Genomic DNA, 22,108 nt, shown 5'->3' with positions numbered 1-22,108 from the left:
GCAGCCCACCCCCCTAACCCCACCATCCACCCCCCCCCCCCAAAGCAGCACCCAGGGGTGGCCAGAGCAGCATTTTATTGGACACACCACAGCCTGAGGAGCAGCTCCCCCCCTGCCTCCCCACTACTTCCACAGCTTCTTGATGGACATGTTCTTCTCACTGTCCTTCTGCATCACCTGGGCAGGCACAAACACACACTGGGGTCCCACAGCAGGCAGCACCCCCTCACCCCACCCCCCTAATGCCAAGCTGCAGCCCTGCCTGGGGCAAGGAACTGCAGCTTTCAGCTCCAGCCCTGCCTGGGGCAAGGAACTGCAGCTTTCAGCTCCAGCCCTGCCTGGGGCAAGGAACTGCAGCTTTCAGCTCCAGCCCTGCCTGGGGCAAGGAACTGCAGCTATGAGCTCCAGCCCTGCCTAGGGCAAGGAACTGCAGCTTTCAGCTCCAGCCCTGCCTGGGGCAAGGAACTGCAGCTTTCAGCTCCAGCCCTGCCTGGGGCAAGGAACTGCAGCTTTCAGCTCCAGCCTTGCCTGGGGCAAGGAACTGCAGCTTTCAGCTCCAGCCAGGCTCTGCCTGTGCACCCCAGGAAACCTCTCCCCCCCAATCCTCCCTGGCAGCCAGGTTGGGGCAATGCCCTGCCTGGGGCTCCTGCCATCATTTCAGCCTCCCTGAGAGTGCTCAAGGCCAGGCTGGATGAGGCCTTGAGCAAGCTGGGGCTGGTGGGGGTGTCCCTGCCCATGGGGGATGGAGCTGGATGTGCTTCAAGGTCCTTTCCACCCCAACCCCTTCCATGAAGGGAATCGCAGAACCACTGAGGCTGGAAAAGACTCTCAGGATCAAAAAGGATTGGCCCTGGCCCTTGGAGCCATGGTTGAGTTGTCAGGTAGGAGGTTGGGCTTGGTCTCTGAGGTCTTTCCCCAGCTGGTTGATTCTATGACCACCAAGCCCAGCCCTGAGCCCTGCTCCCCCAGGGTCAGCCCTAAAGCACAGCCCCAAGCACCGCATCCAAACCCCCTCCAGCCGTGCAGCATGCCCAGGGCTGAGCCCCACCTCAAGCCTTGAACCTCCCAGCTGCTGGCAGGAGCTGCCCAGGCCCCTTTGTGCCCCCTCCCCCCCGAGGAAGGAGCTGTTGGCTGGAGCCCCCCAGGCACTCACCTTGGCCACAGCCATCTCGAAGTCCTCCTGCGTGACGTGCACCCTGCGCTCCCGCAGCGCGTACATGCCGGCCTCCGTGCACACCCCCTGCCGGGGACAGGGACGTCAGCCCCTGCCGCCCCCTGCTGCCCCCTGCCGGCCCCACCACCCCCCACACCGCCCCTGCTGACCCTGCTGACCCTGCTGCCCCTGCCGGCGTCCGTGCACACCCCCTGCCGGGGACAGGGACGTCAGCCCCTGCCGGCCCCTGCTGCCCCCTGCTGCCCCCCTGCTGCCCCCTGCCGCCCCCGCCAGCCCTCCCCTGGCACAGCTTGAGACTGTGTCCTCTTGTTCTGCCTGGCAGAAGAGCCCAACCCCCACCTGGCTCCAACCTCCCTGCAGGGAGTTGCAGAGAGCAAGAAGGTCTCCCCTGAGCCTCCTCTTCTCCAGGCTAAGCAACCCCAGCTCCCTCAGCCTCTCCTCCCAGGGCTGTGCTCCAGACCCCTCCCCAGCTTTCTTGCCCTTCTCTGGACACCTTCCAGCAGCTCAACCTCTTTCCTAACCTGAGGAGCCCAGAACTGGACACAGGACTCCAGGGGTGGCCTCAGCAGTGCTGAGCACAGGGCACAAGGACTTCCCTGCTCCTGCTGGCCACACTCTTCCTGCTGCAGGCCAGGATGCCCTTGGCCTTCTTGGCCCCCTGGGCACACTGCAGGCTCATGTTCAGCCCACCATCAACCAGTACCCCCAGGTCCCTCTCTGCCTGGCTGCTCTTAGCCACTCTGCCCCCAGCCTGTAGCACTGCCTGGGGTTGCTGTGGCCAATGTGCAGCCCCTGGCACTTGGATGTGTTCAGTCTCCTGCCCTTGGCCTCTGCCCATCTGCCCAGCCTGTCCAGGTCCCTCTGCAGAGCCTCTCTACCCTCCAGCTGCCCTGCTGCCCCCACACTGCCCCTGCCAGCCCTACCTTCACTTCAGCACCCGAGGCCCCCGGCATCAGCTCGGCGATCTTGCGCAGGTTGATGCCCCTGGTCAGGTTCATCTTGCGGGAGTGGATCTTCAGGATGTCCAGGCGAGCCTGCGGCAGGGCAGCGCAGGCAGGCTCCCAACGGCTCCCAGGCAGGGCTGGGGCCAGGCTGCTGCCCCCAGGGAGAGGGAGGGGCAGGGTGGGAGGGGAGCGAGGGGGAGCTGGGGCCCCGCCTCACCTCCTCGTTGGGAGGGGGGAACTCGATCTTCCTGTCGATGCGGCCGGGGCGCAGCAGGGCCGAGTCCAGGATGTCGATGCGGTTCGTGGCCATGATCACCTGCAAGGGGCAGCAGCTGCCATGCTCTGGGCAGCCTGGGCTGGCAGCACCCTGCCCCCAGCCAGCAGCACCCTGCCCCAAGCCAGCAGGACACTGCCCCGAGCCAGCAGGACAGCACCCTGCCCCAGCAGCACCCTGCCCCGAGCCAGCAGGACACTGGACACTGCCCCCAGCCAGCAGGACAGCACCCTGCCCCCAGCCAGCAGGACAGCACCCTGCCCCAGCAGCACCCTGCCCCAAGCCAGCAGGACACTGGACACTGCCCCCAGCCAGCAGGACAGCACCCTGCCCCAGCAGTACCCTGCCCCCAGCCAGCAGGACACCGCCCCTAGCCAGCAGGACACAGCCCTGCCCCAGCAGGACACCGGACACTGCCCCGAGCCAGGACACTCCCTGCCCTCCCCTGAGCCAGGACACTGCCCCGAGCCAGCAGGACACAGCCCTGGCCCTCCCCTGCCCCAGCAGGACACCGCCCTGCCCTCCCCTGCCCCAGAAGGACACTGCCCTGCCCTCCCCTGCGCCAACAGGACATCACCCTGCCCCCCCCCCGAGCCAGCAGGACACCACCCTGCCCCATCCTGAGCCCAGCAGGACCCCGCCCCGAGCCCTGCTCCTCTCACCTTGATGTTCTTAGTGGCCTCGAAGCCGTCGAGCTGGTTGAGTAGCTCGAGCATGGTGCGCTGCACCTCGCTGTCGCCCCCAGAGCCACCCTCCAGGCGGGAGGAGCCGATGGAGTCGATCTCGTCCATGAAGATGATGGAGGGGGCGTGCTCCCGAGCCATCACGAACAGCTCCCGCACCATGCGGGCACCTGCGGGGCACAGGCTCAGCTCCCGCACCGTGCAGGGGCACAGGCTCGGCTCCCGCACCCTGCAGGGGCACAGGCTCGGCTCCCACACCCTGCCGGGGCACAGGCTCGGCTCCCACACCCTGCCGGGGCACAGGCTCGGCTCCCGCACCCTGCGGGGGCACAGGCTCGGCTCCCACACCATGCGGGGCACAGGCTCAGCTCCCGCACCCTGCGGGGCACAGGCTCGGCTCCCGCACCATGCGGGGCACAGGCTCAGCTCCCGCACCCTGCAGGGGCACAGGCTCGGCTCCCGCACCCTGCAGGGGCACAGGCTCGGCTCCCGCACCCTGCAGGCACCCTGCAGGGGCACAGGCTCAGCTCCCGCACCGTGCGGGGCACAGGCTCAGCTCCCGCACCCTGCGGGGGCACAGGCTCAGCTCCCGCACCGTGCGGGGCACAGGCTCAGCTCCCGCACCCTGCAGGGGCACAGGCTCAGCTCCCGCACCCTGCGGGGCACAGGCTCGGCTCCCGCACCCTGCCGGGGCACAGGCTCGGCTCCCGCACCCTGCAGGGGCACAGGCTCGGCTCCCGCACCCTGCAGGGGCACAGGCTCGGCTCCCACACCCTGCCGGGGCACAGGCTCGGCTCCCACACCCTGCGGGGGCACAGGCTCGGCTCCCGCACCCTGCAGGCACCCTGCAGGGGCACAGGCTCGGCTCCCGCACCCTGCGGGGGCACAGGCTCGGCTCCCACACCCTGCGGGGGCACAGGCTCAGCTCCCGCACCGTGCAGGGGCACAGGCTCGGCTCCCGCACCCTGCAGGGGCACAGGCTCGGCTCCCGCACCCTGCGGGGGCACAGGCTCGGCTCCCGCACCCTGCGGGGCACAGGCTCGGCTCCCGCACCCTGCAGGCACCCTGCAGGGGCACAGGCTCGGCTCCCACACCCTGCGGGGGCACAGGCTCGGCTCCCACACCCTGCGGGGGCACAGGCTCGGCTCCCACACCCTGCGGGGGCACAGGCTCGGCTCCCGCACCCTGCAGGCACCCTGCAGGGGCACAGGCTCGGCTCCCACACCCTGCGGGGGCACAGGCTCGGCTCCCGCACCCTGCAGGCACCCTGCGGGGGCACAGGCTCGGCTCCCGCACCCTGCGGGGGCACAGGCTCGGCTCCCGCACCCTGCGGGGGCACAGGCTCGGCTCCCGCACCCTGCGGGGGCACAGGCTCGGCTCCCACACCCTGCCGGGGCACAGGCTCGGCTCCCGCACCCTGCAGGCACCCTGCAGGGGCACAGGCTCGGCTCCCGCACCCTGCAGGCACCCTGCAGGGGCACAGGCTCGGCTCCCGCACCCTGCAGGCACCCTGCAGGGGCACAGGCTCGGCTCCCGCACCCTGCGGGGGCACAGGCTCGGCTCCCGCACCCTGCGGGGGCACAGGCTCGGCTCCCGCACCCTGCGGGGCACAGGCTCGGCTCCCGCACCCTGCCGGGGCACAGGCTCGGCTCCCGCACCCTGCCGGGGCACAGGCTGGGTCCGGCCCCGCACAGCTCCGCCAGCCCTGAGGCCCCCCGGCGGCTCTGGAGGCCTCGCAGGGGAGGCAGCACCAGCAGCCCCCTCCTCTCCCTCTCCCCAGTGCCCTTTTACCTTCCCCGATGAACTTCTGCACCAGCTCTGAGCCGGAGACGCGGATGAAGGTGCAGTCAGTGTGGTGAGCCACGGCCCTGGCCAGCAGGGTCTTGCCTGTGCCAGGGGGGCCATAGAGCAGCACACCCTGCAATGGTCACAGGGAGACCTCAGCTCCACAGCCCTGCTCTGGCCCTCCCTAGCCAGCTCCAGAGCCCCTCCCCGGCCGGCTCCCCAGGCCCTGCTCTGCCCCTCCCCGGCCGGCTCCCCAGGCCCTGCTCCGCCCCTCCCCGGCCGGCTCCCCAGGCCCTGCTCTGCCCCTCCCCGGCCGGCTCCCCAGGCCCTGCTCTGCCCCTCCCCGGCCGGCTCCCCAGGCCCTGCTCCGCCCCTCCCCGGCCGGCTCCCCAGGCCCTGCTCCGCCCCTCCCCGGCCGGCTCCCCAGGCTCTGCTCAGTGGTGCCCAGGGACAGCACAAGGGGCAGAGGGCACAGAGTGAACCCCAGGATGTTCCATCTGAGCAGGAGGAGAGGTTTGAGGGTGCTGGAAGCCTGGGGCAGGCTGCCCAGAGAGGTTGTGGAGTCTCCTTCTCTGGAGACTTTCAGCCCTCACCTGGGTGCAGCCTGCCCTAGCTGCCCCTGCTCTGGCAGGGGGTTTGCACCCCATGGTCTCTGGAGCTCCCCTCCAGCCCCCCGTGCAGAATTGGCCAAACTACTCTGGGGGTTCCTGGGGGCAGCCAGCAGAGGGCGCTCCCGGGGGAGCTGATCCACAGCTGCACTGTGCAGTGGCCATGGGGACACCTCAGCACCCCTGGCAGGGGAGGTGGTGACCCCCCCAGCGGTGACAGAGACCCTCCCCAAAGGGGTGACAGGGACCACCACCAAGGGGGGACAGGGACTCCCCCAAGGAGTGACCCCCACGCCCCCAGCAGCACTTGCCTTGGGCTGGGCGATCCCCAGCGCCTCGAAGAGCTCCGGGTGCTTCACCGGCAGCTCGATCACCTCCTTGATCTCCTTGATCTGCTTGTCCAGGCCCCCAATCATCTCGTAGGTGGAGTCTGGGACCTTCTCCACCATCATGAGGGACACCAGGGGGTCCACCTTGTTGGGCAGGATCTTGTGCAGGGTGTAGCTGTCGTTGCGCAGGGCCACGCGGCAGTTGGGGGTCACCTGCGGCACAGAGGGCGCTCAGCACCCCCAGGGCAGGGCTGGGGGCAGGCAGAGCCAGGAGGAGCACAGCCACCTCCCTTCCCAAGGCCCCAGGACACTCACATCGTTGATGTCAATGTTCTTGTCCACATCCACCACGAACTTGCCCTCTGGGTGCACCTGGAAGGCAGCAGAGCGAATCTCTCACTTCAGATAGCCACAGCAGCTGGAAGGAGGCAGAGAGCTCCCAAACCCTAACCCTCCCCCCCAGGAAAGCCCTCAGCCAGCTGCCTCCCACCAGCCTGGGGGAGGCTTGGGCCCAGGAGAGACACCACAAGGTGGTCCTCTGGAAGAAGAGCTCAAACCTTCTCTCTCTGAGTGGTTACAACCCTGCAGAGCTTGTGCTCCCCTCACAGCATGGCTTGAGCTGGAAGGCAGCTTAAAGGTCATCCAGTTCCAACCCCACTGCCATCCACAGCCTCCCTGGGCAGCCTGTGCCAGCCTCCCCACCCTCACTGCAAAGAATTTCCTCCTTCTCTCTAGTCTCAGCCTCCCCTCTCCCAGCTCAAAGCCATTGTTCCTCAGCCAGCCACTCCCAGCCCTTGTCAAAGTCCCTCCCCAGCTCTCCTGGAGCCCTTCAGCTACTGAAAGGCTGCTCTGCGGTCTCCCTGGAGCCTTCTCTTCTTAACAGCCCCAACTCTCTCAGCCTGTCCCCACAGGGGAGGTTCTCCAGCCTCTGATCATCTTCATGGCCTCCTCTGGACCCTCTCTGGCAGCTCCAGGTCCTTCCTGTGCTGGGGGCCCAGAGCTGGAGGCAGTGCAGCAGGTGAGGTCTCACCGGAGCCAAGCAGAGGGGGCAGAATCCCCTCCCTGCCCTGCTGCTCACACTGCTTTGGGACCCCACCCCAGCCCTGCCCAGCCAGGGGAGAGCTCAGCCTCTTACCTTGACCAGCACCTTCTTCTTGTCCATGGCCCTCACCACTTCCCCCACGTAGGAGCCCTGCTCCTGCAGCAGCTGCAGCTCCTCCCGCAGCAGGCGCACTGCAGAGAGGGAGCCGCCACAGGCTGAGCCCCTGCCCACCACAGAGGGGCTGCCCTCGCCCCTGGGGCTGCCAGCTGGGCCAGGAGCAGCCCCAGAGGCCTGGGTGAGGGGGAGGAGGGCAGGCAGGCCTCACCCTTGGCGTTGAGCTCGTTGCGCTGCGCTTGCAGGCGCCGCAGGTTCTGGCTCTTCTCGTTCACGATGAGCTGCGGGGAGGGAAGCTGTGCTGAGGCCTCACACAGCACCCACACCAGGCCAGCCTGGCCACCAGCACAGGGGCCTTGGCCTGGGCACAGGGACATCCTTCAGCTCCATAAAGACCTCAGAGTCCTGGGGGGACAGTAAGTTACCCACGGGACAGCGATGTGCACCCTGTGCCCCGTGGAGAACTCACTGCCCCCTAGGGCCAGGGGTGGCCTGGGGGGCATCAGGGCTGGCCAGCAGGCCAAGGGAGGCTCTCCTCCCCCTCCACTCAGCCCTGCTGAGCACTGTGACCAGTTTGGGGCTCCCCAGTTCAAGAGAAACAAGAATAGAATAGAATAGGTTGGAAAAGACCTTCGAGATCACCAAGTCCAACCTCTCCCCCAGCACCATCTGAGCAACTCAACCATGGCACCGAGGGCCTCATCCAGGCTCTTCCTAAACACCTCCAGGGATGGAGACTCCACCACCTCCCTGGGCAGCACATCCCAGTGGCCAATCTCTCTTGCTGGGAAGAACTTTCTCCTCAACTCCAGCCTAAACCTCCCCTGGCACAGCTTGAGACTGTGTCCTCTTGTTCTGCTGCTGCTTGCCTGGCAGAAGAGCCCAACCCCCACCTGGCTCCAACCTCCCTGCAGGGAGTTGCAGAGAGCAAGAAGGTCTCCCCTGAGCCTCCTCTTCTCCAGGCTAAGCAGCCCCAGCTCCCTCAGCCTCTCCTCCCAGGGCTGTGCTCCAGACCCCTCCCCAGCTTTCTTGCCCTTCTCTGGACACCTTCCAGCAGCTCAACCTCTTTCCTAAGCTGAGGAGCCCAGAACTGGACACAGGACTCCAGGTGTGGCCTCAGCAGTGCTGAGCACAGGGCACAAGGACTTCCCTGCTCCTGCTGGCCACACTCTTCCTGCTGCAGGCCAGGATGCCCTTGGCCTTCTTGGCCCCCTGGGCACACTGCTGGCTCATGAGATCCCAGAGAGGCTACAAGCATGATGAAGGGACTGGAAGATCTCTCTTGTGAAGAAGGACTGAGAGACCTGGGGGTGTTTAGTCTGGAGAGAGAACCTTGTTAATGTCTATAACCACCTGAAGAGTGGGTGCCAAGAAGGGGACAGACTCTTGCCAGTGGTGCCCAGGGACAGGACAAGGAGCAATGGGCACAGACTGGCACCCAGGAGGCTTCACCTCAACGTGAGAACAAACTCCTTTGGTGTGAGGCTGCTGGGGGCCTGGGGCAGGCTGCCCAGAGAGGTTGTGCAGTCTCCTGCTCTGGAGGCTTTCAAACCCCACCTGGCTGTGTCCCTGGGTGCCCTGCCCTGGGTGCTCCTGCTCTGGCAGGGGGTTGGACTGGCTGAGCTCCAGAGGTCCCTTCCAACCCCCAGCATTCTACAGCTCTGTGATTTCCAGGAGGACACAGCCAGGCAAGCCCCACTGCCAAGGGCTGGGCAGCAGCTCCTGCACACACAGCTCACACAGCCCTGGGGGCTGAGCTTCCCGCAGAACAGGGCCCCCGCAGCACACAAGGGCTGAGAGTGCTCCTGAGGCAAGCCCCGGGGCCGGGTGCCTCCCGCAGGGCCGGGCCTGGCTCACCTGCAGCTCCTCGATCTTGGAGAGGTAATACTGCCGGAGCCCGGTGCCGCCCTTCCCATCGTCCATCTCCATCTGCGAGAGAGCACAGCTCGGCACCACAGCTCAGCACCACAGCTCCACAGGCCGCCTGCGCCACCCAGGCACTCAAACATTACCTCTACCCCCATTTAGTCTCGCTCCTGCCTCCCTGGCTGCTGTTTCCCCTCCCCGATCCCCGCGGGTCCGGGCCCAGGTCTCCCCTTTGCCTCCCCCTCACCGGCTGCCTCCCCGGACCAGTGTCCCAAAGGGTCCCAGGCTCCCGTTCCACCATCCCCACCCCCGCCCACACCCACACCTGCCCCCCTCCTCCCTATCCCCTCCCCAGGCCTTGTCCCGCATCGCCTAAGGCGGTCTCAGGCGCTGGTCTACCCCCGGCCGTCAGGGGCGGCCGAGGCGAGACCCGCCGAGTCACGGCGCCCGACAGGCCGCAAGCACAGCCGGGCCCGGCAGAGCCCCGCTGCACCACCGGGAGATCTGAACACCCCCCGGGCCGGCGGCCGCGCCCCGTCCCGACCCGCTGCAGCCCGGCCGCACCTGCTCGGGGCCGTCCACCGCCATCTTCTCCGCCGGCATCAGGACCCCGGCGCCGCTCCTGCCGGCACTAAAGATGGCGGCCACCCTTCTTCCGCCGCCCGCCTCCCGCTCGCCGGGCGTGATGGCGTCACTTCCTCTCTCCGCCACGCCACAGGCGCCAAAGGGACCCAAAGCAGAGCAGGGCGCATGCGCACTGTCACCCTCTCCGGTCTGGGCTTTGCCGCCATCTCGGTGTGGTCGAAGATGTTTTATCCTTATCGTCAAAAACCGAAAATACAAGGAAAGGTCTTAGACTCTCTTATGAGGGGAGTTCCTTGTCTTTCCCCCTTCTTTCATCCCCTGCAACCGGCCTGGCCGCCGCAACGGGGACTCGCCACCCCCAACATGGCGGCAAGAGCGACAGGGAGCGGAAGCGGAAGTGGAACGGATCTCGTGGGGCGCGCCGGGAAGGCGGTGTGGGCACGCGGCGGCGGCGCCGGTACCGGGCTCGGGGTCGTGTGTGCGGAGAAGGGGAGAGCGGAGTGCCCGGGCTGAGGGAGCCCCGTGCCGGGGTAAGCCGGGAAGCTGCCGGGGCTCAGCGCGGCCGGGGTGCGCTTCGGGGAAGTGGCGAGAGGCCCTGGGGTGACGTGGGGCCGCGGCAGGCTGGGCAGGGGGGGGATCGCCGAGGAGACACCGGCGTTCCTCTGCGGAGGTCGTTCCGCCGTCCCCAGCTCCCCCGCTCTGTTTCCCGCAGGTCCCTGCCGGCGGCTGACAGCAGGTCGCCACCCCGCGGAGGGTCCCGCCCGGCGCCACCATGGGCAAGAAAAGCAAACTGGGGAAGAGCCGGAGGGACAAGTTCTACCACCTGGCCAAGGAGACAGGTGAGGGGCTGCAGCCCCCTGCCCATGGGACGGGGCTGGCTGCAGCCCTGCTAACCGGTACGCCCGCTCCTCTGTACCCCCGGGATTCTGTAACCCGTGGCTCTCCTTCCTGCAGGCTTTCGCTCCCGCTCCTCCTTCAAGCTTCTCCAGCTCAATAGGAAGTTCCAGTTCCTGCAGAAGGCTCGGGCCCTGCTGGACCTCTGCGCGGCCCCTGGCGGCTGGTGAGTGGGGTCAGGGCCCCGCGCCCCGGCCCCCTGCCCCAGCCCCGCTCTGGGACACTGTAACAGGGTTGCTTGTGTGGTCCCTGTTGCTCTGTGTCTGTTCTTAATGCCAGTGATTACCCCAAACCCCCAGCAGCACAGTTCAGGCCTGAAGGGCTCTGCTGGGATCCTGCTGCAGCCTTGTTCCTCTCTGTCCTGTCTAGGTTGCAAGTGGCTTCCAAATTCATGCCAGTTTCCAGCTTGATCATTGGTGAGTGATGGGGCACAGCAGGAGCAGATGAGGGACAGGGGATCTCTACTGCAGTCTCTGGAGTTGCCAGAGGAAGGGGATCTGGAGCCGGGGATCCTGGCAGGAAGAGAGGGTGGTTGGGGAGGCCACATGGGATGGGCTGGAGCCCAGGTTTGGGGGAGTCACAGAATCACAGAGTGCACTGGGTTGGAAGGGACCCTCGAAGGTCATCTGGTCCAACTCCCAGCCAGCAGGGACACCTGCAGCCAGATTGGGGTTGTGGTGCTCATGTTTCTTCCTCCCACCAGGGGTGGACCTGGTCCCCATCAAGCCCATTCCCAATGTGGTGACCCTGCAGGAGGACATCACCACTGAGAAGTGTCGCCAGGTATGACCCTGCCACCCTCACCCCCTGACCAGGGCTGTCTGCCATGGGGGTGGGCATCCCCCTGTCCCCCTTGGCTGGCACGCAGGCAGGAGGCTGAGCTGAGCTGCTGTGGACCTGGGGGTGCTGCCTGGTGACTCTTGCAGAGGTTCTGGGGGAACAACTTCCTCTCCCCACCCCTCAGGCCCTGCGCAAGGAGCTGCAGACCTGGAAGGTGGACGTGGTGCTGAACGACGGAGCTCCCAACGTGGGAGCCAGCTGGGTGCACGATGCCTATTCCCAGGGTGAGGCCTGCCTGGGCTTGGCAGGGGTCCTGCTGTGGTCTGGAGGGGTCCAAGGGCAGGCACTCCTCCCCCCTGCAGGGCAGAGGGGCAGGGCTGTGCCCTGTAGCCTAAGCAGCTGGGCGGCGTGAGGGTGGTGGCAGCTGCTGACTGCGTCTCTGCTTCTCCCCAGCCAACCTGACCCTGATGGCCCTGAAGCTGGCCTGTGAGTTCCTGTGCAAAGGAGGCTGGTTCATCACCAAGGTGTTCCGCTCCAGGGACTATCAGCCCCTGCTCTGGATCTTCCAGCAGCTCTTCCAGAAGGTCCAAGCCACCAAGCCCCAGGCCTCCCGCAACGAGTCTGCCGAGATCTTCGTGGTGTGCCAGGGTGAGCAGCACGGAGGGGGAGACCTGCAGCTCCTGGGGTGGGCATGGAAGCAATCTACTCCCAGCTCTGATTCTTTCAGCCCAGGGGATCAGGGAGCAATCCACTCCCAGCTCTGATTCCTTCAGCCCAGGGGACCAGGGAGCAATCCACTCCCAACTCTGATCCCTTCATCCCAGGGGATCAGGGAAGAATCCACTCCCAGCTCTGAGTTCTTCATCCCAGGGGATCAGGGAAGAATCCACTCCCAGCTCTGATTCCTTCATCCCAGGGGATCAGGGAAGAATCCACTCCCAGCTCTGATTCCTTCATCCCAGGGGATCAGGGAACAATCCACTCCCAGCTCTGATCCCTTCCTCCCAGAGGATCAGGGAACAATCCACTCCTAGCCCTGATTCCTTCAGCCCAGGGGTCAGGGAACAATTCACTCCCAGCTCTGATCCCTTCATCCCAGGGGTCAGGGAACAATCCACTCCCAGCTCTGATCCCTTCCTCCCAGAGGATCAGGAAACAATCCACTCCTAGCCCTGATTCCTTCATCCCAGGGGACCAGGGAACAATCCTCTCCCAACTCTGATTCCTTCATCCCAGGGGATCAGGGAACAATCCACTCCCAGCTCTGATCCCTTCATCCCAGGGGACCAGGAAACAATCCACTCCTAGCCCTGATTCCTTCAGCCCAGGGGACCAGGGAACAATCCACTCCCAGCTCTGATTCCTTCATCCCAGGGGATCAGGGAACAATCCATTCCAGCTCTGATTCCTTCATCCCAGGGGTCAGGGAACAATCCTCTCCCAGCTCTGATTCCTTCAGCCCAGGGGATCAGGGAACAATCCACTCCCAGCTCTGATTCCTTCAGCCCAGGGGATCAGGGAACAATCCACTCCCAGCTCTGATCCCTTCAGCCCAGGGGATCAGGGAACAATCCACTCCCAACTCTGATCCCTTCATCCCAGAGGATCAGGGAACAATCCACTCCCAGCTCTGATCCCTTCATCCCAGGGGATCAGGGAACAATCCACTCCCAGCTCTGATCCCTTCATCCCAGGGGATCAGGGAACAATCCACTCCTAGCCCTGATTCCTTCATCCCAGGGGATCAGGGAACAATCCACTCCCAGCTCTGATCCCTTCATCCCAGGTGATCAGGGAACAATCCATTCCAGCTCTGAATCCTTCATCCCAGGGGATCAGGGAACAATCCATTCCAGCTCTGAATCCTTCAGCCCAGGGGATCAGGGAACAATCCATTCCAGCTCTGAATCCTTCAGCCCAGGGGATCAGGGAACAATCCATTCCAGCTCTGAATCCTTCAGCCCAGGGGATGAGGGAAGAATCCACTCACCCCTCTGAGTTCTTTCATCCTAGGTTACCAGGCTCCAGACAAAATTGACAGCAAGTTCTTTGACCCAAAATATGCTTTCAAGGAGGTGGAGGTCCAGGCTAAGTCTGTCAGTGAGCTGATCAGCAAGAAGAAGCCCAAGGTAGGAGGAAGGCCAAATGCACAGGACTGGGCCTGGGGATTGGGGCCAAAGAGGTTGAAATGGTCAATGTTGGTCAGGAAAAGTAGGGCCTGGGGATGTGAAGGGGTGAAAAAGCCTTTCTGGGAGAGGATTCCAGCCTTAGGAGGTGGCACTGTGGTGGGGAAGGGCTGAGGGAGCCCTGGGGCTCTTTAGCTTGGAGCAGAGGAGCCTGAGGGGTGCTCTCAATCCTGTTGATAAAGCTGTGCAGGGCAGTGTGGGGAGGATGGAGCCAGGCTCTGCTCAGGGATGGCCAAGGACAGCAGCAGGGGCACTGGGTGCCAGCTGGAGCAGAGGAGCTGCCATGGGAACAGAGGGGAAAACTTCTTCACTGTGAGGCTGCTGGAGGCCTGGAGCAGGCTGCCCAGAGAGGTTGTGGAGTCTCCTGCTCTGGGGACAACCCAGAGCTGCTCTGGGTGACCCTGCTCTGGCAGGGGGGTTGGGCTGGATGAGCTCCAGAGGTCACTCTGTGAATCTGTGTGAAGTGGTGACACAAGTTGGGAGGCTGGGGGTGGGTTGGTGAAACCCTCCCTACAGTGGCTGGCTGCTGGATGTGTGTCTGTGGTGGAGCAGAGCAGAGCCAACCAGGTTGGAAAAGACCTCATAGATCATCAAGTCCAACTTATCACCCAACACCTCCTGACAACTCAACCATGGCACCAAGGGCCTTATCCAGGCTCTTCCTAAACATCTCCAGGGATGGGGACTCCACCACCTCCCTGGGCAGCACATCCCAGTGGCCAATCTCTCTTGCTGGGAAGCATTTCTTTCTCACCTCCAGCCTAAATCTCCACTGGCACAGCTTGAGACTGTGTCCTCTTGTTCTGCTGCTGCTTGCCTGGCAGAAGAGCCCAACCCCTACCTGGCTCCAACCTCCCTGCAGGGAGTTGCAGAGAGCAAGAAGGTCTTCCCTGAGCCTCCTCTTCTCCAGGCTAAGCAACCCCAGCTCCCTCAGCCTCTCCTCCCAGGGCTGTGCTCCAGACCCCTCCCCAGCTTTCTTGCCCTTCTCTGGACACCTTCCAGCAGCTCAACCTCTTTCCTAACCTGAGGAGCCCAGAACTGGACACAGGACTCCAGGTGTGGCCTCAGCAGTGCTGAGCACAGGGCACAAGGACTTCCCTGCTCCTGCTGGCCACACTCTTCCTGCTGCAGGCCAGGATGCCCTTGGCCTTCTTGGCCCCCTGAGCACACTGCTGCCTCCTGTTCAGCTGCTGTCCCCCAGCACCCCCAGGTCCCTCTCTGCCTGGCTGCTCTCAGCCACTCTGCCCCCAGCCTGCAGCACTGCCTGGGGTTGTTGTGGCCAAAGTGCAGCCCCTGGCACTTGGATGTGTTCAGTCTCCTGCCCTTGGCCTCTGCCCATCTGCCCAGCCTGGCAGGGTTCCTCTGCAGAGCCTCTCTACCCTCTAAGAGATTTTAGACCTCAGGTGGCCTCAGCTGGGCATGGGAATTCATAGAATCAATAAGGTTGGAAAAGAACTCAGACCTCATCCAGTCCAACCTCTCCCCCAGCACCATCTGATCAACTCAACCATGGCACCAAGGGCCTCATCCAGGCTCTTCCTAAACACCTCCAGGGATGGGGACATCGCCACCTCCCTGGGCAGCACATTCCAGTGGCCAATCTCTCTTGCTGGGAAGAACTTCTCTTCACTCTCTGTGAAGAAGAACTCTTCTGTGAAGAACTTGACAGGCCTTGATCCCTGGCACCTCTCTGGGCCTGGGGTGGGCCTGGGAGACCTCGTGGGGCTGGCAGCCTGCCCTGGTCCCTCGGTGGGCATGCTGAGGTGGCCATTGCAGCAGGACAGGCCCCATGCCATCACTCCTCCTCTTAGAGCTGGTTGCAGCTGCTTTTGTGCCCTCCTGTGTCTCACACAGCTGCTTCCTCCTGCAGGCAGAAGGCTATGCAGATGGTGACACCACTCTCTACCACCGCTTCACCCTGATGGACTTCCTCAAGGCTCCCAACCCTGTGGACTTCCTCTCCAAGGCCAGCGAGGTGAGCACCTGGAGCCAGGCTGGGGGGGGGGGGGGGGGGGGGCTTGGTGTCTCAGGAGCACAGAGGCTGGCAGGGCAGGAGCTGGGGGCTGAGCCCTCTGCCTCTGCCCCCTGCAGATCACGCTGGGGGACGGCGAGCTGGAGAGGCACAGCTCCAGCAGCGAGGAGCTGCGGCAGTGCTGCAAGGACATCCGCGTGCTGGGCCGCAAGGAGCTCAGGTGCTGGGGGGCCCTGGGCCAGGGGGCCAGGGGCTCAGGGTGGGGCTGGGGGCTGGCTGACACCCTGCCTGCCTGCACAGGGCCCTGCTGAACTGGAGGACCAAGCTGCGGCGTTTCCTGGCCAAGAAGCTGAAGGAGCAGGCGAAGGAGCTGGACATCAAGTAGGGCTCGCTCAGGGCTGCCCCTGGGTGCCAGCAGGGGGCGGGGGGGGTGGGCCTGGGCAGACCAGGGAGAGCAGTCTGAGCTCCTTCCTCTTGGCAGCCTGAGCTCAGGTGAAGAGGAGGAAGGCAGAGAGGAGGAGGAGAAGAAGAAGAAGGGGGAGAAGAAGTCGTCGCCAAACGCTGCAGCCGATGAGGAGGCGAAAGAGGAAGAGGAGGAGGTGGAGCTGGCCTTGGCAGAGATGAAGGCCAAGGAACTGGCAGAATTAAAGAGGTAAAGGTTTAGGCTGGAGGTGAGGAGGAAGTTCTTCCCAGAGGGAGTTGTTAGCTGTTGGAATGTGCTGCCCAGCGGGGTGGTGGAGTCCCCATCCCTGGAGGGGTTCAGGAGGGGATTGGATGTGGCACTGGGAGCCAGGGTTCAGCTGTCAGGAGGGGTTGGGAGACAGCTTGGAGTTGGTGGGCTCTGAGGTCATTTCCAACCTTATTGGTGCTATGATTCAGGTCTCACAGGAGAGGTGAGGAAGCAGAGGGCCAGCAGAGCCCTGGGGGGCTTCAGCCATGGGGACACAGAGGTGCTGGTGTCACAACCTGTGGCCACAGCGAGAGGGCTTTGTGGGGCTGGGGCCCTCTGCTCCTCCAGGCAGGTGAAGCAGTTGTCCCAGCTGAGGGGACCCCTCCCAGGGGGGCAGCAGCGCTGCTGAGGGAGATGGGGCACTGCTGTGAGGAGGGATGAGCCTCTGGGATGTGTGTGTGGGGGGGTTGGGGGAGGGAGAGGGGAGTCTCATCCCACTGCTGCCTCCTGCAGGAAGAAGAAGAAGCTCCTGAAGGAGCAGCGGAAGCAGCGGGAGCGTGTGGAGCTGAAGATGGACCTGCCTGGCGTCTCCATTGCTGAGGATGGCGACACCAGCATGTTCTCCCTCAGGACCATCCAGAGGACCCCGGTGTGTGGGGCAGGAGGAGGCTCCCAGAGCCTCTGGGGCTGGGCCAGGGGCAGGCTGCAGCTCCTGACTCCTCTCTCTCGCCTTGCAGCTGCTGAACGAGGTGACCCGGGGGGACATGGCTTCAGCTGATGCCCTGCTGGAGATGGGGCCTGGGGAGGATGACATTTACATCTCAGATGATGAGAAAGAGGAGGAGGATGATGTGTCCCTGGCCAGTGAGCTGGACCCAGAGGAGCTGGTGGAGATAGAGGCCCGACAGCGCCGGCTGGAGCGGGAGAGGCGAGAGCAGGGGGCCAGGAGGTGAGGGCCAGGAGAGGCTTCCCTGGAGCAGGCCCAGAAGCCAGCAGTGAGCACACCCCCTCCTGGCTGGGGAGCTCTGATCCTGCTGCTCTTTGTCACAGTGGGAAGTTCAAGCAGAAGCAAGAGGAGGAGGAAGAAGAGAAAGAAGAGAATCCCCTGCTGGTGCCTCTGGAGGAGAAGTCAGTGCTGGAGGAGCGGCAGGCCAGCATGTGGTTTGGGAAGGTGAGAGCCCTGGGCAGCAGTCACAGGGCAGCCCTCAGCTCCCCAGCTCTGCCCCACGTCCCCTGCCCCACAGCTCAGCTCTGCCCCACATCTCCTGCCCCAGAGCTCAGCTCTGCCCCACGTCCCCTGCCCCACAGCTCAGCTCTGCCCTCTGTCCCCTGCCCCACAGCTCAGCTCTGCTCTCTGTCCCCTGAACCACAGCTCACCTCTGCCCTGTGTGTTCTGCCCCACAGCTCAGCTCTGCCCCACAGCTCAGCTCTGCCCTGTGTCCCCCTGCCCCACAGCTCAGCTCTGCCCTGTGTCCCCCTGCCCCACAGCTCTGCCCTGTGTTCCCCTGCCCCACAGCTCTGCCCTGTGTTCCCCTGCCCCACAGCTCAGCTCTGCCCTCTGTCCCCTGCCCCACAGCTCAGCTCTGCCCTCTGTCCCCTGCCCCACAGCTCAGCTCTGCCCTCTGTCCCCTGCCCCACAGCTCAGCTTTGCCCTCTGTCCCCTGAACCACAGCTCAGCTCTGCCCTGTGTGTTCTGCCCCACATCCCCTGCCCCAGAGCTCAGCTCTGCCCCACATTCCCTGACCACTGCTCTTCATCCCCAGGAGGCCTTTGCTGGCATCGAGGATGATGCAGATGAGGACCTGGAGCTGGGGCAGTCACAGCTGCTGGCTGAGAAGCAGAGAGAGACTCAGAGAGGTCAGTGGGGGCTGCCCTGTGGGGCTTGGGGGCACAGGGACAGCCCCAGGGCCCATGATGGGATGCAGCTGTGAGGGCTCCAGGGGCTGTCTCCAGCCTGTGGCATCACACAGGTACAGAGCTGGCATTGGTGGGGCACTGGAAGGGACCTGAAAGCTCAGCCAGCTCCAACCCCCTGCCATGGGCTGGGACACCTCCCCCCAGCCCCCAGCTTGCTCAAGGCCTCATCCAGCCTGGCCTGGAACACCTCCAGGGAGGGGACAGCCACAACTTCTCTGGGCAACCTGTGCCAGAGTCTCCTCACCCTCCTGGGGAGCAATTTTTCCTTTAGTCTAAGTCTCCTCTCTCTGAATCTGGAACCGTCCCCCCCTGCCCTATCACCACACTCCCTGGTCATGAGTCCCTGTCCATCTTTCCTGTAGGCCCCTCTGAAGTACTGCAAGGCCACTGTAAGGTCTCCACAGTCTTCTCCAGACTGGACCGGATGGGATCCATCCCAGAGTGCTGAGAGAGCTGGCAGATGAGCTGCCAAGCCACTCTCCCTCATTTCCCTCCAGTCCTGGCTCACTGGAGAGGTCCCAGGTGACTGAACCTGGCCAAGGTGGTCTCCATCCACAAGAAGGGTCGGATGGAGGAACCTGGAAGCTCCAGGCCTGGCAGCCTGACCTCAGTGCCAGGGAAAGTGATGGAGCAGATTATCCTGGGGGCAATAACTGCACCTGAAGGATGGCCAAGGGCTCAGGTCCAGCCAGCATGGATTCAGGAAGGGCAGATCCTGCCTCTCCAACCTGATCTCCTTCCATGCCCAGGTGATGCCTGGTGGCTGTGGGGCAGGCTGTGGATGTGGTCTGCCTGGACCTCAGCAAGGCCTTTGACACCAAACCCCACAGCAAACTCCTGGCCAAGCTGTCAGCCCCTGGCTGGGACAGCAGCTCTCTGAGCTGGGTTAGGAACTGGCTGGAGGCTGAGCCCAGAGAGTGGTGGTGAATGGTGCCACAGCCAGCTGGCAGCCAGGCCCCAGTGGTGTGCCCCAGGGAGCAGTGCTGGGCCCTGTGCTCTTTAACATCTTCATTGATGATCTGGAGGAGGGGATGGAGTCAGTCAGCAGTGAGTTTGCAGCTGACACCAAGCTGGGAGCAGATGTTGGTCAGTGAGAGGGCAGAAGGGCTCTGCAGAGGGACCTCGACCGACTGGACAGATGGGCAGAGGCCAACAGGATGGCATTCAACAAGTCCAAGTGCCAGGTGCTGCACTTTGGCCACAGCAACCCCAGGCAGAGCTACAGGCTGGGGTCAGAGTGGCTGAGAGCTGCCAGGCATAGAGAGACCTGGGGGTGCTGATTGACAGCTGCCTAAACATGAGCCACCAGTGTGCCCAGGTGGCCAAGAAGGCCAAGGGCATCCTGGCCTGCAGCAGGCAGAGTGTGGCCAGCAGGAGCAGGGAAGTCCTTGTGCCCTGTGCTCAGCACTGCTGAGGCCACACCTGGAGTCCTGTGTCCAGTTCTGGGCTCCTCAGGTTAGGAAAGAGGTTGAGCTGCTGGAAGGTGTCCAGAGAAGGGCAAGAAAGCTGGGGAGGGGTCTGGAGCACAGCCTGGGAGGAGAGGCTGAGGGAGCTGGGGTTGCTTAGCCTGGAGAAGAGGAGGCTCAGGGGAGACCTTCTTGCTCTCTGCAGCTCCCTGCAGGGAGGTTGGAGCCAGGTGGGGGTTGGTCTCTTCTGCCAGGCAAGCAGCAGCAGAACAAGAGGACACAGTCTCAAGCTGTGCCAGGGGAGGTTTAGGTTGGAGGGGAGGAGAAAGTTCTTCCCAGCAAGAGAGATTGGCCACTGGGATGTGCTGCCCAGGGAGGTGATGGAGTCCCCATCCCTGGAGGTGTTCCAGAGGGGATTGGATGTGGCACTTGGAGCCATGGGTTAGTCATGAGGTCTGTGGTGAGAGGTTGGACTCGATGATCCTCGAGGTCTCTTCCAACCTTGGTGACACTGTGATGATGCTGTGACAGCCCCCAGCCTGCCCCCACAGCCCAGCTGCTGCTCTCCACCCTTCATCCCACACTCTGCACTGAGGGCAGGAGATGCCCAGCTGCAGGACCTTGCCCTTGGCCTCACTGAACCTCATGAGGTTCATCTCAGGAAGCTGAGTCTCTGGGGTAATGACCTGCAGCAGAGTCTCCCTCAGCCCTTTCTTCACCCAGTGGTTCCTGTTCCCCAGACAAAGCCAGGAGGAAAGGGCAGCAGAAGGAAGCCCAGGAGGAAGGTCCAGCTGAGCCCCCAGCCGCTGCAGACACCGAACCCACCCCCGGTGAGGCGCAGGAGGAGCAGAGCAGCGATGATGACAGCAGCAGCAGCAGTGATGAGGAGAGGTGAGGGCTGAGGGGACAGAGGTCTGGATGCTCTCCCTCAGCTCCTCAGTGCTGGAGGGCTGAACCCTGACCGCTGCTCTCCACAGGTCGCTGGTCCCAGCGAGGCCGAAGCGAGGCCGTGTGGAGCCCTGCGGCTTCGAGGTGGTGCCCATCGTGGACCCAGGTGAGTGGAGTCCCCTTCCTGGGGACAAGGGGCAGGCTCAGGCAGTGCCCTCAGGGGCTGGCAGAGCTGCTGGCTGGCAGGCTGCTTGCAGGTGGCCCAAGCTGTGTCCCTGTCCCTGCAGTGAAGAGGGCTCGAGTCCTGGACGCAGAGGGCCTGGCGCTGGGCTCCGTCATCGCCACCTCCAAAAAGGCCAGGAGGGACCTGATTGATGACTCCTTCAACAGGTACCTGCAGCTCTGCCTGCTGGAGGGGCAGCAGCATTCTGCCTCCCAGAAGCAGAAAGGCTCCCAGAGTGCCAGGGGGGGAAGGGAGCTTAAGGATCAGCAGGTGTGGTGATGACACCAAGCTGCGTGCTGTGGACTGGCTGGAGGGCAGGGCTGGCATCCAGATGGATCTCAGCAGGCTTGAGAAGTGGCCAGTGCCAGCTGCAGGAGGTGCAGCAAGCCACAGGGCAAGGTCAGGACAAATCCAGGCACAAATCCAAGCTGGATGCAGAGTGGGTTGAGAGCAGCCCTGAAGAAAGAGTCTTGGGGGTGAGCAGCTCCCCAGGAGCCAGCAGTGGCCTCCTGCAGCCCTGCAGGCAGCTGTGTGCTGGGCTGCAGCCAGAGCAGGGTGGGCAGCAGGGCAGGAGAGGGGATTCTGCCCCTGACCTCTGCCCTGCTCAGACCTCACCTCCAATCCTGCCTCCAGGTCTGGGGTTCCCAGCAGAAGGAGGACACAGAGCTGCTGGAGTGAGGCCAGAGGAGGCCACAGAGGTGCTCCAAGGGCTGGAGCAGCTCTGCTGGGAGCACAGGCTGAGGGAGCTGGGGCTGTGCAGCCTGCAGAGGAGAAGGCTCCAGGGGGACCTCAGAGCTGCCTGCCAGGAGCTGAAGGGATCCTGCAGGAAGGCTGCAGAGAGACTTTCCTGAGGGTGTCTGGAGCCAGGCCCAGGGGGAATGGCTTGGAGCTGAGGCAGAGCAGGGTTAGGCTGGAGCTGAGGGAGAAGTTTTTCAGTCCCAGGGTGGTGAGACTGGAACAGGCTGCCCAAGGAGGTTGTGGCTGCCTCCTCCCTGGGGTTGCTCAAAGCCAGACTCAAGTAGGCCCTGAGCAGCTGTGTGTGGCTGAGAGCTGTCCCTGCCCATGGTGGGGAGGTTGGAGTAAACCATCTCTGAGGCCTCTTCCAACCTGAGCCACTCTGTGGTGCTCACAGGCACCTTGGAGGCTCACAGGCCTTGGAGAGCAGAGTGTTAGCTAAATGGTAGGTGGAGAGAACTGGCATGGTGCCAGGGCTCCAATTCATCACAGGATCTTTGGATGTGTCTCTGGAGAGAGACTTTTCCTGAGGGGGTCTGGAGCCAGGCCCAGGGGGAATGGTTTGCAGCTGAGGCAGAGCAGGGTTGGACTGGAGCTGAGGAAGAAGTTCTTCAGTCCCAGGGTGGTGAGACTGGAACAGGCTGCCCAGGGAGATTGTGGCTGCCTCCTTCCTGGAGGTATCATAGTATCACAGTATCCTAGTATCAGTCAGGGTTGGAAGGGACCACAAGGAGCAGCCAGTGCCAACCCCCCTGCCATGGGCAGGGACACCCCACACTAGATCAGCCTGGCCACAGCCTCAGCCAGCCTGGCCTTAAACACCTCCAGGGCTGGGGCCTCAACCACCTCCCTGCACAACCCATTCCAGGGCTTCACCACTCTCATGGGGAAGAACTTCCTCCTCCCCTCCAGCCTCAATCTCCCCACCTCCAGCTTCATTCCATTCCCCCTAGTCCTAGCACTGCCTGAGAGCCTGAGCAGTCCCTCCCCAGCCTTCTTGGAGCCCCCTGCAGATCCTGGAAGGCCACAATGA

General features: G+C 63.9%; 2 protein-coding genes across 2 annotated transcripts in view; one reads left to right on the top strand and one right to left on the bottom strand.

The window, feature by feature from the left end:
* Nucleotides 1–58: 58 nt before the first annotated feature.
* Nucleotides 59–9,492, bottom strand: PSMC5 (proteasome 26S subunit, ATPase 5). The gene is made up of 12 exons (XM_068170583.1): nucleotides 9,384–9,492; nucleotides 8,811–8,882; nucleotides 7,165–7,234; nucleotides 6,933–7,030; nucleotides 6,113–6,169; nucleotides 5,780–6,010; nucleotides 4,867–4,993; nucleotides 3,055–3,245; nucleotides 2,336–2,434; nucleotides 2,098–2,208; nucleotides 1,154–1,240; nucleotides 59–177 (listed from the first exon to the last, which is right to left on the bottom strand). Exons 1-12 carry the CDS (start codon nucleotides 9,420–9,422, stop codon nucleotides 124–126), a joined length of 1,236 nt encoding a protein of 411 aa, XP_068026684.1. The 5' UTR covers nucleotides 9,423–9,492; the 3' UTR covers nucleotides 59–123.
* A 331-nt stretch (nucleotides 9,493–9,823) lies between these two features.
* The window catches only part of FTSJ3 (FtsJ RNA 2'-O-methyltransferase 3), a 15,137-nt gene continuing 2,852 nt past the window's right edge, over nucleotides 9,824–22,108 (top strand). Inside the window, exons 1-19 of the mRNA XM_068170581.1 lie at nucleotides 9,824–9,934; nucleotides 10,117–10,243; nucleotides 10,359–10,464; nucleotides 10,668–10,714; nucleotides 11,002–11,081; nucleotides 11,263–11,362; nucleotides 11,532–11,726; nucleotides 13,092–13,207; nucleotides 15,135–15,239; nucleotides 15,356–15,456; nucleotides 15,537–15,617; nucleotides 15,718–15,888; nucleotides 16,420–16,555; nucleotides 16,644–16,855; nucleotides 16,957–17,077; nucleotides 17,670–17,763; nucleotides 19,970–20,120; nucleotides 20,207–20,283; nucleotides 20,405–20,511. Coding sequence (XP_068026682.1) covers nucleotides 10,177–10,243; nucleotides 10,359–10,464; nucleotides 10,668–10,714; nucleotides 11,002–11,081; nucleotides 11,263–11,362; nucleotides 11,532–11,726; nucleotides 13,092–13,207; nucleotides 15,135–15,239; nucleotides 15,356–15,456; nucleotides 15,537–15,617; nucleotides 15,718–15,888; nucleotides 16,420–16,555; nucleotides 16,644–16,855; nucleotides 16,957–17,077; nucleotides 17,670–17,763; nucleotides 19,970–20,120; nucleotides 20,207–20,283; nucleotides 20,405–20,511 — 2,067 coding nt within the window. The 5' untranslated portion in view covers nucleotides 9,824–9,934; nucleotides 10,117–10,176. The remainder of the gene's footprint in view (nucleotides 9,935–10,116; nucleotides 10,244–10,358; nucleotides 10,465–10,667; nucleotides 10,715–11,001; nucleotides 11,082–11,262; nucleotides 11,363–11,531; nucleotides 11,727–13,091; nucleotides 13,208–15,134; nucleotides 15,240–15,355; nucleotides 15,457–15,536; nucleotides 15,618–15,717; nucleotides 15,889–16,419; nucleotides 16,556–16,643; nucleotides 16,856–16,956; nucleotides 17,078–17,669; nucleotides 17,764–19,969; nucleotides 20,121–20,206; nucleotides 20,284–20,404; nucleotides 20,512–22,108) is intronic.

The sequence above is a fragment of the Melanerpes formicivorus genome, unplaced genomic scaffold (genome assembly GCF_026170545.1).
Source record: "Melanerpes formicivorus ecotype bairdi unplaced genomic scaffold, bMelFor1.0.p_v2 SCAF_432, whole genome shotgun sequence".
NCBI lineage: Eukaryota > Metazoa > Chordata > Aves > Piciformes > Picidae > Melanerpes > Melanerpes formicivorus.
Note: the sequence above shows the minus strand (reverse complement) of the source record. Positions and strands in the feature narration are given on the sequence as shown.